Source organism: Lissotriton helveticus, chromosome 5_1, assembly GCF_964261635.1.
Source record: "Lissotriton helveticus chromosome 5_1, aLisHel1.1, whole genome shotgun sequence".
Lineage (NCBI taxonomy): Eukaryota > Metazoa > Chordata > Amphibia > Caudata > Salamandridae > Lissotriton > Lissotriton helveticus.
Window position 1 is genome coordinate 1,729,906,970 of NC_136065.1, and position 14,282 is coordinate 1,729,921,251.

The 14,282-nt window shown below is 44.4% G+C and overlaps 1 protein-coding gene across 3 annotated transcripts in view; it reads right to left on the reverse strand.

Moving 5' to 3' along the window:
- RDM1 (RAD52 motif containing 1) overlaps positions 1-14,282 on the reverse strand; it is a 740,716-nt gene that overhangs the window by 499,336 nt on the left and 227,098 nt on the right. For all 3 annotated transcript variants that reach the window (XM_078645000.1, XM_078645001.1, XM_078645002.1), the window contains exon 3: positions 8,088-8,210. In XM_078645000.1, coding sequence (XP_078501126.1) covers positions 8,088-8,210 — 123 coding nt within the window. The remainder of the gene's footprint in view (positions 1-8,087; positions 8,211-14,282) is intronic.

Consider the following 14,282-nt stretch of genomic DNA (forward strand, 5'->3'; position numbering starts at 1 on the left):
TAAAAGAGTATCCACAAGAAAGTGTGTTATCAAAGCTAAGCAACTTTTTCTTCTGATGAATACTTCTAAGTACAGATTTCTGACCTGTGAATAGATACCAAAGCAGTATTTCCCACTGTGGTGTGTCCGTGAAATTTATGAGATCAGAAAATCAATCAGGACTGAACAGGCAAAGTGCCCATCCAGATGTCCTTGATTATCTAGGCAATAGTGCTTCTTGAACATGTGCACTGATGCCCATGACCTAGCAGCCTGACAGAAATCCAGAAAAGACACCCCATGTGACAGTGCAGTGGTAGCAGCCTTAGTTCTGGAGGAATGAGTCCTTACATTTTCTGGGGGCTGCTTCTTAGCCAGTGCATAGCAGATCTTTATACAGAAGACTGTCCATTGTGGGATGTTCTGCTTCTACACTGCCTTGTCCTTCCTTGCCCCAGAGAACCCAACATAGAGCTTATCGTACACTTGATGTTCCCTGATACAAATTGATGTAAAAGCTTAGCACTTCTTTGGAGTCCAAATGATAAGAGTCTCTCTTCCTCTTTTGAGGGATGAGGTGGAGTAAAGAATTTTGGAGGAGTGATGAATTGTCTGACATGAAAAGGTATCTCTACCTACAGCAGGAACACAGCTGGAGTTTTTAACACCTGTTTGCAAGGAAAAAAGGCAGATTAAGTTGGCTGGACTGAGAGGGCATGAAGCTCACTAACAAGACATGCTGATGCTACTGCAACCAGAAAGAGTGTTTTTAAGACCAGAGAGGGTACTGGCCAATCTATGCACTAGCTCGAAAAGTGTACACGTTAGGAAAATGAGCAACAACCATAAGTCACGACTGTGGCATCACATAGGTCTTCGGCAGAAACTTATGTTGTAAACCTTTGAGAAAACACATCACAATAATAGACTTGAACAAGGATGGTAGGGCCGGCAAAAGTAAAAAGCCAAGAGGGCTGATAAGTAAGCTTTAACAGTGCTCCCTGCAAGTCCCCGCTAGGATAAGGACAAAACTAATAAAAAAACTATTTGGTTTACAATGGGTTTGACTAGTGGGCACTGTGCCAAGTCATAAACCTATCCCAGAGCCAAGCATACAGTGATTTCGTGAAAGGCTGTTTGGCTGCCAGGATTACATCAATGACTTTGGAAGGAAGATCAAATGCCACCGCCTAATCTCCACACATAGAGGTGTATGTTGCACAGTCCTGGGTGCAAGACATTGCCATCCTGCTGCAGCAAAAGATCCTTCCGAAGTGGCAGCACAATCAGAGCACACATGCACAGGCTCAGAAGTTAAGGGTAACTCACTCTCTTGGTCCAATCCAGAGCCACTACAATGCTCCAGTCTAGGTAGAATGTGTCTCCAAGGCAGCCTTCTTTGCAATTCCATCGTACCAAAGTGTTGACACAGCACTTTCTCTGCAGTGGTGACGATATCGTGCCTGGGTTTTCCACATTGTTGGAAGATACCATACTCCACCTCCGGTAATAGCTGCCATTAGATTCGCTAAGCGTTGACAGCCAAGTTCATTCACCGTGGAGTCTAAAGATCCCACCAAGTGGTTCTCTATCAGGGAAATGCCCTGACAACTCAACCTGTTCCAGAGGTGCAAAGCCTCCTGGCACAGGAGACAAGACCCCCCCCCTCCCCACAACCAGTGGTTTTGTCAATGACAACTTACACAAGCCACCATTTCATAGTTGGCAGGAAGGACTTCAATGCCAAGGGAATTACCTGCGACTCCAGAAAACTGATATGGTGGCTCAGCCAGAGACCAGAGTTCTCTGATCTTCACCTCTGCCAGATGGCCTCCCTAACTCAGTAGTGACGAATCCATCATCGCTGCTAACTCTCACTAGGTTAACATTGAGGGTCTGCTACTGGCCAAATTGTGGTTGAGCACCCAGCACTACAGATTTTGTTCAGTCTCCTCCAAAACCTGGATAGAATCTGACAGTTTCCACTGGTGCTGGGCCCACTGAGACTTCATATCCCACTGCAAAGCTTGCATGTGCCATTAGGCATGATTGGCGAGCAGGATGCCAGCAGACCAAGAAGCCTCAGCGCCATTCTCACGGAGACCCGGTACTGAGGCAGAGACATTAGAATCACATCCAGAAAATTCAGGACTCACTGATTTGGAGGGAAGGCCCGAAAGTGCACTATATCTGGGATGGTGTATTTAACCCCTTGGGCGCGGCTGCTATTCTGCGCCTGTGCGGCCGTTTTTAAGAGTGGGCGGGATCATGACGGCCCCCAGCCGTCATCAGCACACGGCCACCGTGATGCATGACGGCCGGGGGCCGTCATCAGCATGGAAGGGGTTAAAAGGGAGTCTCTGTGAAAGAGGCAGGTGTGATTCGGCACATTAATTGAGAACTCCAATGATGTGAGATGGGTCACTGTTACACCGCTGCCTCCTGTATTTTTGCTGTGTGCTGGATTTTGTTTTTACTGGTCTAGATGCTTTGGGGACGTTGCCACTGCTGATCAGTGCAAGTGCTCTCTCTGTAAATTGTGAATATGGATTGGTGTTTCCATGATTTGACCTACTACTAAGTCGCTAGGACAGGGCACTGTGTGTGCCCAGGGCCCTTAAGTCAACTGCTGCTATAGGGCCTGCAGCACTGATTGTGCCACCCACACAAGCATCCCTTAAAAATGGTCTCAGACCTGCCACTGCAGTATCTGCCTGTAGTTTCTACTGACATGTCGACCTGGCAAGTAAACCAACTTGCCAGGCCCTAACGTTCCATTTTCTTACATGTGAGTCACCTCTAAGGTAGGCCCCGGTAAGCCTGTATATGAAAGGTAGGACATGTGCTGAAGTGTGTGACATGTCCGGATAGTGAAATACATTGTCTTTTGTTTTTTCACTACTGAAAGGCTATCAGTCCCATAGGATAGAACGGGAGTTTATTTATAACATCTTATATGTATAACTTCCCATTGGGACAAGATAGAAAGATGGAGTTTAGTAAGCCTGAACTCAGAATATAAAAATGCACCTTTTAGTAAAGATGATATTGATAATGTGTGTTTGAAAAGACCACTTTTAGAAAGTGGGTATTTTCTTGCTTAGCTATCCTGTGTGCCTCTGCTGGTTTGTAGATTGACTGTCTGGCTTTGGAGTGACAGAAGCTGGGGATGTGAATTCACTGTAGACAGCCACTGGGTGGGTGAGGGGGGAAAGGGGGTGGGGTCCTGCCTTTCCTGGATGAGTCAGGGCAGGGCTGAATAGACCTGGGCTGTGTTTAGAGTAGGGGGAGGAGATTTCCTTTCACCTGAATAGGCCTGCTCTGCCTTACACAATGCTGTCTCCACCTCCTGACAGGAAGCTGGACCAGAGAGAACATAATTGATTTTGACAGAGCAAAAAGTCTCTCAGCCACAAGCGAGCAAAGATAAATTAAATATTAATATTGGGGGGCAGACCCAGAACTTTAGAATACTTCTGGACTCAAGAGGAACCTCTGCCATGGAGAAGAGCTTGGAAAGCTGAAGGAGAAGTACTGACCCTATGTGGTGTGCTGTCTGGGGTTGCCCTGCAATGGCTGTTTCTGCCAAGGAGAGGATAAATACTTTGCTGTGTGCTGTGTATCCTGCTTAAAGAATATCTCCAAGGGCTTGAAATAGAGCTTGCTTCCTGTTCTGAAGTCTCAGGGGCATAAAGACTTCATCCTCTCTTGTCTTCTGCATCTGGAACTACTTTTTCAGCTGCCACAGATGGAAACTGCAACACTGATGCCGGTGACCGACGCCGCAACCTGCAACAAAGTCGTGGGCACTGATCTTGAAGTGCACGGAGAACTGCCCCGAATTGCACCACAGCCCAGACGCCTGCCGACACAGCAGCATATCGACTCAGACGCAGTCACGGAGGCCGCTGCCTGCACCGGTGCCAAGGACACCACCCATGACGCTAATGACGCACCGCTCCAACTCGCACCACAGCACCGACTTCATTGACATATGCCTTGGTGGTTCGAACTTTTCTTTCTTACGCTGCATAACGTTTACTGTTTTCATTTTGTTTCCTTATAAACACCGAATATTCATGTATTTTCCTACTAAACAGGCAGTCTCAATTGCAGTTACCTTGCAGTTAAAAGGGGCTTGAGTTAAATGGTGCAGCAGGAGCACGGGCACTGGTGCCAAAAGCTTTAGGGACCCCAGTGAACACAGATTGTTAACTTTTACTACTAAACAGAGTCACAAGTGCAGTTATCTAGCAGGCACTAAGGTCATGATTACAATCGTGCAGCAGGTGCAGTGGCAATGGGACCAAAAGCTCTAGGCACATACTAAAGACTTATTATTACTTATTATTACTATATTTTACAACTAAACAGGCAGTAAGAAGTCCAATTATCTTGCAGGCTCTATGGTAATGATTTGAATGGTGCAGCAGGTGCAGTGGCACCAGGGTCAACAGTTGTCAGAGCTCCGCTAAACACCAAATAGTCACAAGTGCAGTTACCTTGCACGCACTACGATCACGATTTCAATGGTGCAGGGACACCAGGGTCCAAAGCTCTAGGAACCTATCTGAACACCCAAATATGGCTATATTTCACTCCTAGACAAGCATTCACAAGTTCAGTTATCTTGCAGGCAACAGTGTCATGATTGAAATGGTGTAGCAGATGCAATGGCACCGGGGCCAAAAGTTGTCGTAAGTCCTCTAACCTCTGAGCTGAGCTCGTCATGAGCATGGAAGGGGTTAAACAGCTAATGTTGCTATATTTTACTACTACACAGGCAGTCACAATTGCAGGTACCTTGTAGTTAAGTGCCATGATTTGAATGGTGCAGCAGGTGCAGTGGAACCATGGTCAAAAGCTCTTGGGACCCCTCTAAACACAGATTATTGCTACATTGTACTACTAAACAAGCAGTCATGAGTGAAGTTGTATAGCAGGCACCAGGGCCATAATTTTAATGAAGCAGCAGGTTCTGTGACACCAGGACCAAACGCCCTGTAGCTCAAATATGATTTTACCTTAAATAAATGAAAGGACAAGAGGAGTCTGGCAAAATAGGAACAAGTTGGTTTAAACGCTGCGACTGGGAGAGCCTGGACAGAATGCGTCTGCTCAAAAGCTCTCGATGTACAAAGTTTAGGCTGTCAATTTATACAGTTAATGAGGTAAAATGAAATGTTCTCTACATTTATAAAAACAAGCATCTTAGTCGCAAATCAATCACATGTGCACATTTGATAAGCACACAGATGGCTCTCTATCTCGGGAGAGCCAATGTGGGCTGGTGCTTATGTGTCCAGATGTCCAATGCGAGGACCATGTGATCACTTCCTGTGGTGTGCATGTGGGGTCCTGATTGGTTGAGTGTACGTATGTAGTGCTGGAGGCATGCTTTTGGTCTGGCACCCTGTGATGACCTTTGACTACCATTATTTTAATTGACTTTAGTGTGTTATTCTATCCTAGCCTGAATGTACAACGTCCTGCATATGCTTGCTTCTCTTAAAAGTTTCTTTCTTGTAATCTTGCTGTCTTTCAGTGGGAGCAGTCACAGAGTAGGATAGCCATGGAGTAGGACAGCCTTCCCAAGAACAGAACATGTAGGATATGCATTTGAAAGATTGATGGGGAGAGAGAGGTGTGGAATGTACTTTTTGGTCTCGAAGTGCAGTGCTGCACAAATGTGTTCGGTGTTGAACATTGAGATGAAGTATGTGATGCTATAGGACACAGAGATGAAGTATGTGAATCTTTAAGCAGTTGTGCACAAATGTGCATTGTGTTGTACATTGATGAGTATTATGAAGTTCTTACTTGGCTTTGACATGGCCTCATGTCATCTTGTTTTCTGAATCTGCTTTTCTGCGTGCACAGCAGCGCTTGCAAGTTGTTTGGGTTAATCAACTGTTTTTGTGAGAGATTGTTTCATGTACTCTGAAAGGCTTTGTGACTTCATCAAGATATAGGCTGGAACATGCGAGATTGGAGAAGGGGACATGGGAACTCCTTCCAACCAGGGATTGCTTGCTTGGAACCTGGCCAGTTCTGGTAAGATTCCTATGGAGCGGGGGGAGGTCTCCCTCAAACCTTCTAGTATGTTTTGAGATTATAAAGTTGGGGGTTCTTGGCTTAGAAACCGGGAGTTTGGAATCCGAACGGAGACAGACGCGTCTACTTGGGGCAATGAACACTGGTTGCTGAGCTCTTGACCACGGCTGTTTAATTCCCCCAGTCAGGAGTGGGCTAAGATGCAATGTTTGCACCAGGTGAAGTATTGAGGTTTGACTAGTGTCATTGTGACGCGTGGTTCCAGTGGTTGTGGTCATTTGAGGTGCTTGAGCTTTGATTATTGCCATTGTGATGTTTGGCCAGTGACTCTGATCATTTGATGTGCATTCTTTGTGATGTGTGAGTGAGTTGAGGTGCACATCCAAAGTAATCATTTGATGTATATATATATTTCTGAACTTTTGCAGGACGTCTAGTAAATTTGCTTGAGTCTTATTTCATATTATTTGGTGCTTGTTTATTCATGGTATTATTCATGCATTTAACTGCTATTGCTTGCATATGAACATATATATATATTTATCTCTGTGTATTTGAATGTTTTGCATTTGGCATCTGGGAAAGCCTTTCTGTTAGAGAACATTGTGTAAAATAAAACCCCAAGCCTTATTCTAAAAGAGAGAGTTCTTGTATTTTGGAAAATAAAATCCTTTTCTAAAGGTGTTGTTTGTATTGTGTTAGGTCTCCTGCTTCGCCGAGTGTTGAGCAACCATGTGGAAGATTCAGTATTATCTGGGAGGCGAAAGCAAGACAACGTATCTACATGAGGTATCAAGATTAAGGGAATTTCTGGGTAACACTGCCTTTGACCAAACTGGTTTTATTTGGGCTAAAAAGGGTCTAGCAAACGAAAGCGATATATTGATTTTGTAAATCTGCCATTGTGACAAGAAGATCCAGATCAAAATGTTGTCACAAATAGCTGTGTGTCCCTCATTTAAAACAGTTTCTTTAAGAAAACCTTGAGGGAACTACACAAAGAGCCCCTTGCTGAATTCAGAATTTGATCTACTTTTCAGAAATGTATAGGTACCAGCATCACCTATGGATTTCTCAACAGTTTCCACCACAAGCTGGAAGTAGGTTAAAAGCACAAAATTAGGAAAAACAAATACTTTTTTTGATACATCTCTGCTTGTTCTTGAAAGCTGGGAAGATGGTTTTTAGCATATGAAACCTTTCATTGATGTAATGTTCAGTAAAAAAAAACTGCAGTTTCTTGCTCAGCACTTTTCCCACATTTTCCCCTAATACATACATGTTAGCTATACTATGGCTATTTTCTTGGTCCCCTCCATGGGAATCTAAAGACCCCGGGGTACCCTTAGAACCAAATGATGCACAAAGTACGTCAATAGCAAAAAGAAAAGAGGTCAGCATTGCGGTGGAAAAGCCTTAGCAGTTAAGGGGTTAAACTAAAAACAGAGACAATCCTACCAATAACTATTGAGGTGTGCATACAGAGGCTCACTACACAACTCCAGTTGCAAACGTGTTTATGTGTGCTACAATATTACACCAGTGCCTGGGATGTTCCTATGAAGTACCCAGTTCGAAATGCTGATTGTGCAAGGATGTAGGTGGAGGTTAGGGGAGGAGAGTCGGAGCAGGGACACATCTGCCTATCAACTGCATAAGATGCTGATAACTCCTTCCAATTTTAGCAATTATTTTATCTAGAACACACTGCTTTTGGACAATGAACTAGATCAGAAAAGCATTCAAAGTACGCTATTCTTATGTTTTCTGGCTTGCTTTGGTAGGAAATCCCTTCAATTCCCATATGGTAGCTACAGCCTTTAACATTAAATTTGTACTCCGTATAAGACAGCTCATTCTAAACAAAACATTCTGATCCACCCACAAATATGTTGATTGTGACACATTAAGAAGTCTTTATTAATGTCTTACGGTTTTAAAATAAATTACCTGACAAAAATTAAATGAATTTGGGACAGGCAAGCAAGGCTGAAATTTTGTTCCAAACGGAATTACGAACAGAAAAAATGTGTAAAGTTTACAAAAGCACTTACCATAATTATTCGCTTTGACCATCCATTAAAGCCAAGATAGTGATTGGCTACATCTTGGCACTTGACACTGTTTAGTCCACAACCAAGGTGCTGGTATCCCTTTTGCTTGGTGCAAACACGTACCTGATTCATGAAAACAACACGTATCATACCAAGAGAGTTTTAGATTACATTAGCATGAATCTACAAAATGTAAAATGTTCACATGAATACAGTTCACAATAACTCCACAGTTTAATAAAAAGGTATTCAAGCAGCAGGACCAAACACCAGACCTCTAAAAACTTTTTTTATAAAAAAGCTTCTTGAAATGTCACAATAAAAAGAATTGCTAGTTGTTACGATGCACAAAATACTACATATATCTTTAAAGATTATATCTTGTTTTGCAGATAATTGTTTGTTTGAATATGTTCCAGCTTCTGTCTGTAAAATTGTTAAGTACTGTACTTGTGGTGATGTACTGAATAGGCTCTCAGCTCAGCACCTTTTTAGGTCTCGCCTGCAAGGGCTGCGCACATGCGCAGTCTGACTGGCGAGATTGCATGTTTTAGAAGGCTTTCATGTATCGGGCTTTAAGCCCAGCCTCTCTTTCCCATTGGCCGGCGTCACCGTTTATGCTAAACGGTGGCCAGCCACTGGGAAAGAAGTTTGTGTGACGTACACTTTTCTCTTTTTCTGCCGTCCCACTTGGACGGCCTCGCCTGCTTTCCTTCTGAAGTAAAAGGTTTCTTATATTTAGGGGGCCAAACACATGGCCCCATAAAGATAAGAAACCTTTTACTTCAGAAGGAAAGCAGGCGAGGCCGTCCAAGTGGGATGTCAGAAAAAGAGAAAAGTGTACATCCTGGCGAGCGCTTGTTGTTTTACTGCCCTGCAGCTGGTGCCAGAGGGAACCATGTTCAGATGTTAGTGGTTGGGGTGATTCTGAGGTCTGTCTTACCAGACACCAACATTTCAAATGGAATTCTTGAGGCGACTCTTGCACCAGAGTACAGCGCCTCAAGGGAGATGAAGTGATTGCCCGACACAGCGCTACAGTCTTCCGTCCAAGCGAAGGCTGATCTAGGCAGGGTGCGTGCGCACATGTGTGTGGGAGGGTGGGGAGGTGTTGTCTTCTTACACACTGCCCTGGAGCAAAGCTCCCTGTAAATATGCACATACCATGAATGAGGAGGAGGGGGGTGCTTGAGTTGCGCCGCTGACAATGACCTCGATCCAAGGGGCGGATAACCGGGCACACACGTTGCTACTTCCTGCTGTTCTCTTAATTTGAGAATGCACCAGTGCGAACGCGCGTGGGGGGCAAAACAGCCAACAGTTTCGGTATCATAACAGTACTTGGTGCACCGTTGCAGCACTGTCGGCGGCAGCAGTTACCCACCATGACATCACTCAGTTTATCAGCAACAGAATGATGAACGACTGAGGGTACCCTGCCAGAAGTCAAACTTGATACCTGGCGCTCAGAACAGATGTCAAGAGCTAACACTTAACCGCTGAGCCATCGTTCCGCTGCCAGCCCTCTGATTCTTCTTTATCTGTGAAACTTGTGAGTGCTTAGAAACAAGAAGAGCGGTATGAAGCGCTAGAGATAGTGAATATCTGCGTCCATTCTTGGTCTCGGCCCCCGGGAAGCATGGCTGATCGGAGCATGAGCACAGACCATGTCTGTGGAGAGCCCTGCATCCTTTCCCACACTCCCTGCTCCTCCCCCGCCCTCTTGCACATTTGGTTCATGTTTAAATACCCGGCGCTGCCAGGACTTATTAGGTGAAGCCTGCAGGCTCGGGTTCAAGGAGCGCCGTACTGTAACTTCCGATGCAGTCTGCGGAGTCACTGACGTCCGCTGCACCCGGAAGTGACCTCAGAAACATGTGCTGGACACAATGAGGCTGCTTCCCCCAGAGGTGTTGGGACAACCTCCAGAGGGGTGGGGGGAGAGCCTAAAATCGATGTGACACAACTGAAGTCACAGGGACTGTGAAAACTCCAATTGTCACACACAATCTAATGGTGCCAATGAGCCTCGCCCGTTTTGGCAAGAGTGGTATGTAACTGGTGTACATTGTGGGGGACACTGTCATAAATATATTACTAAAGCATGGTGTGGTAGCCATGGCTATTACAGGCAGCACATTTTCCATTGGAATGGCCACTAACTTTGCACAGATAAACACTTTCCTGATATATTTATACAATGCACAAACATAATGCGTGGAAATTGGTTTCAGAGAATTTTAGTCATTTGTGCATCGCCAGCATTTCATCTGTTTTCTTATTTATCGATTGTTTCAATCCAATGCATTCCATTTAGTCAAACCGGCAGGGTAGTTTAAATATCACTGTGCATTGGGACTTTAATAAATACCTAACCTGACCACCCGGTAGATGCTACTGGGAGCTTTTCAAAGTCCTTGTACACGTGTGCTCCGATAGCGTCTACCACCTGAACGTGTTCTAATAGACTTTTACATCTAAGTCGTGATTTAGCCGACTAGGTATTATGGGTACGGTTTAGTAATACGAGATTTATTTAACTTGATGTAACTCGATTTTTTCTTGCGATGAGATGTTGTTAAAATTCCGCCATGATGCATCTTTATATGTGCGAACCATTTAGTTTATATGGTTCAGTGAGCCTCTTCTTGTCTATTTTCAGCTGAGATCCATAAGGGGAATATCTGAGGCTATAAAAAACACGATACGCTGAATGATTAATAGCGGAAGGTGTCATAAATTATTCTTTGGTAACACACGAGACGATATTTCCAGTTTTTATTATTTCTTTCATTGCAGTTTATGATTTATTTGCCTCCTTGATGTCTCCACAAGATCGTTATACTCTGGCTCCATACTATTCAAGCCTAACAATTTTTGCTATTTAGCTTGGAGGATCCTCATTCAGTGGGATTTCTATGCACTGCCAGGTATGGATATTGGTCCCTATGCGGGATTGGTTACTTGCCAATGAGAAAGTGGCAATAGGTGTTAAATTGTGTGTACACTATTGATTTTTATAGGTCTCCCTTTTGGAAATTACCTTTGGTACGATAGGGGAAAAGCACTGCCACGTGCAGGAAGATTACTAAGGTTTTTTCCTTTTTAAATATTTTTTTCTCCATTTTTTCTCTTTTTCTGATTCACATTTCCTTTATTATTCACACAATGGATTCTAATCTCTATGGATATAGGTTCTATTCTTTTTTTCTTGTCTAAGAGCCTTTATAAGTGTCTTATATTAATTTCAAAGATACTTCTTTGCACATTCTTGGTGGTGGAAAAGCCTGTTTATACGAAATGTTTGTCACTTATATGTCCTTTTTTGTAAAACTTATGTACATATTGTGATTTTTTCATAGAAAGTCAATCAAGTGGTCGCTTCCACTCTTGAAGCTTACTGTCCTGATGATGACCCTTAAAGAAATTTTGTGTTGAAACGCCGTCAACGCCTTTAACATGGCTTAAATCAGAGATGATATTAATTTTTTTGATTGTGTACTGTGTTTACTGTTTAATATTTATTTTTCTCTGCCACTGTTAGTTCGATTTCACATATGTTTATTTTTTTGAATGTATCGTATGAGTGTAATTGTTTGAGCGCCCTTTTTCATTAATTGCATTAAGTTTATTCATGTAAGTATTTATGTACACTTTTTTTGTGACATTGTGACACTCGCAGGTTTTTTCCTTTATTTTTTCTCTGCTATATGGAGTTTCCCTTTTTGTAGTGGTTAAGTATGATTATGTAGCTCAAAAACTTTTGTTTGGATTACAGTATTTGTTACCCCTGGTTCTTGTTCTAGGGTTGCCCTTGTGGCCAATATATTAAAAATGTACTTAGGCTCCCCCATTCGCTCTGTAAAAGCACGATGGCAAGAGTATTTGGGTCTTCAAGACCCCCACAGAGAAATATTCCATGTCAATACACCTCAGGGATTCAAAGTTCTAATTTAGACAGTAACAATTTGGTTTGTAGCATTAGAAAGTGAGAAAGGAAATCTGAGAGGGGTAATCAGGGACTAAGAGCAATGGAGTTTTTAGGAATTAAAATGGTTTCAATAAAGATGAGGAATTGCATTACTTATTAAAATCGTGATGGGGATGCTGTTGTGGGTAAACAGCCGCTGGGACCTTTGCTTAGGCTGCCTTGAGGGCATCTTCCTGCTTCCTGACCTCTCCCTGGTGGGACCGTAGTGCCAGGGAGCGCCACCATCTTGCTGCCCCTTCCACCTACGACGACTACAAAGCATCCAAAACGCCTCCGCCCGACTGATCGTCAACGTCACCCACCGCAGCCACATCACCCCCCACCTGAGAGACCTACACTGGCTCCCCGTCGACAAGAGGATCACCTTCAAGCTCCTCACATACGCACACAAAGCACTCCACAATGCCGGACCAGCCTACCTGAACAGCAGGCTCAACTTCTACACCCTGACCCGCCAGCTCCGCTCCGCAAGCCTCGCCCATGTCCCCCGCATCCAACGAACAACCTCCGGCGGCAGATCCTTCTCCTACCTCGCCACCAAGACTTGGAACACCCTCCCTGCCCACCTACCGCAGACCCAAGACCTACTCGCCTTCAGAAGATTCCTCAAGACCTGGCTCTTCGAGCAATAGCGGCAACCCCTATCCTCAGCGCCTTGAGACCCTCACGGGTAAGTAGCGCGCTTTACAAGTACTCTGATTGATTCATCAAACGTGCATCACCCTGGTGGGACCACAAGACAGAGGGTGCAACTGGCCTCCTTCCCGCTGCCGCCGCTTATGAGGCGGAGGGGCCACCATCGCGCTTATATCGCTGCCTCTGACCTTGCGGCGAGGGACAAGCGCGTGCGGCGCCTGGGCCAGAGGCGGGCCCGTCCTTGGCAGAAAGAGGCAGGGCTGGCCTACTTTGTTCTTGCCTTTGGACATCGCCGAGCAAGGTACTGTGCATAACTGCCCATCCACTACAACGATAATTGTTAACGCCCGGCTGCATAGTAGACTTGGACCACTGACTTTGATGGTTTTGTCTTCTTTGTGCCTCAGGGGTGTAAATATTTGCACTTTTAAAAAACTTTTTATTGGCCTGCAAACACTTTGTGGGGGGATACACGTTTATCCACTGCTAGAAGTTTGTGCACTCTTAGCATTAGCGGCCACCGGGCATACAAGATGAGAAAGAGGAAAACCATGGAAGGTGTAGGGGGAAGCGGGGCTAGCCGGATAACGAAAGGAATAGGGCTAGGAAGACTCTAAAACACCCAGGTAGTAATTGTGTACTCGATAGGATAGATACCCTAATAAACGAGTGCCAAGATATCTTGGAGGGCAACCCTTGGGGATCTGACCAATAGATCCCCTATAAGCTCAAGAATAACCTGCCCCCGTCATCCCAATAATATTCCAAAAGCTACCCTCTAAGAGGGCAACTATAAACTCAACAAAAAAGATAGCTTTCCCTGCCCAGGATACATCCCAAATCCCCGCTATCTCCCCAGCCAACATCAGCATCAGCACATCTCAAGAGAAACAAGTGCAAGAACCTGCAATTCCCTGCGCAAACAGATTTTTACCTCTCCAGGGAGCCAGTGACGAATATAGTGATAATGTACCCACGCCATTGTCCCCTGAGCCGGTTGGCGATATTGGGATGACTGACATAGCTGATAAAATAGAGCCCATGGATAATCTCGGGAATGCAGGTTTTGATTATCAGAACGTAAGGCTCTGTGAGGAAGATATCTTGAGTTTGTTGCAGATGTACTCAGGGCCTTTCACTTGGGTGGCCTGGAACATTAATGTCAATGCTTTGAATTCTCTTATTTGCTTGAGGAGGAGCCAATGGAGACTTTTTAAGCCATTCCGAATTGATTGGCTTCTGGGAATATTCAGCACTAGTCTGGCTGCCTCATTCTGTACTTGTTGAAGTCTGTTTAACAATCTTTGAGAAGCACCAAGAGCAACACATTCAGTCATTAGTTTAGTAGGATAACAGTGAGCTTTACAATAAAGATATTCAGTGATAAGATTTGCAAAACAACAGATTACCCGTAACTGGAAGGCAGAATCATTCCCTACTGTTGATGGGTGGTCCAAGGAATTCATTGAATAATTTGATGGGGGAGAGGGGTACAAGAGCATTGCTCTTCTTATGGAGCCCAAGAAGGGACAAAGTTCCATGGAAGTACCTAGAGCTTGGGAGGTTGT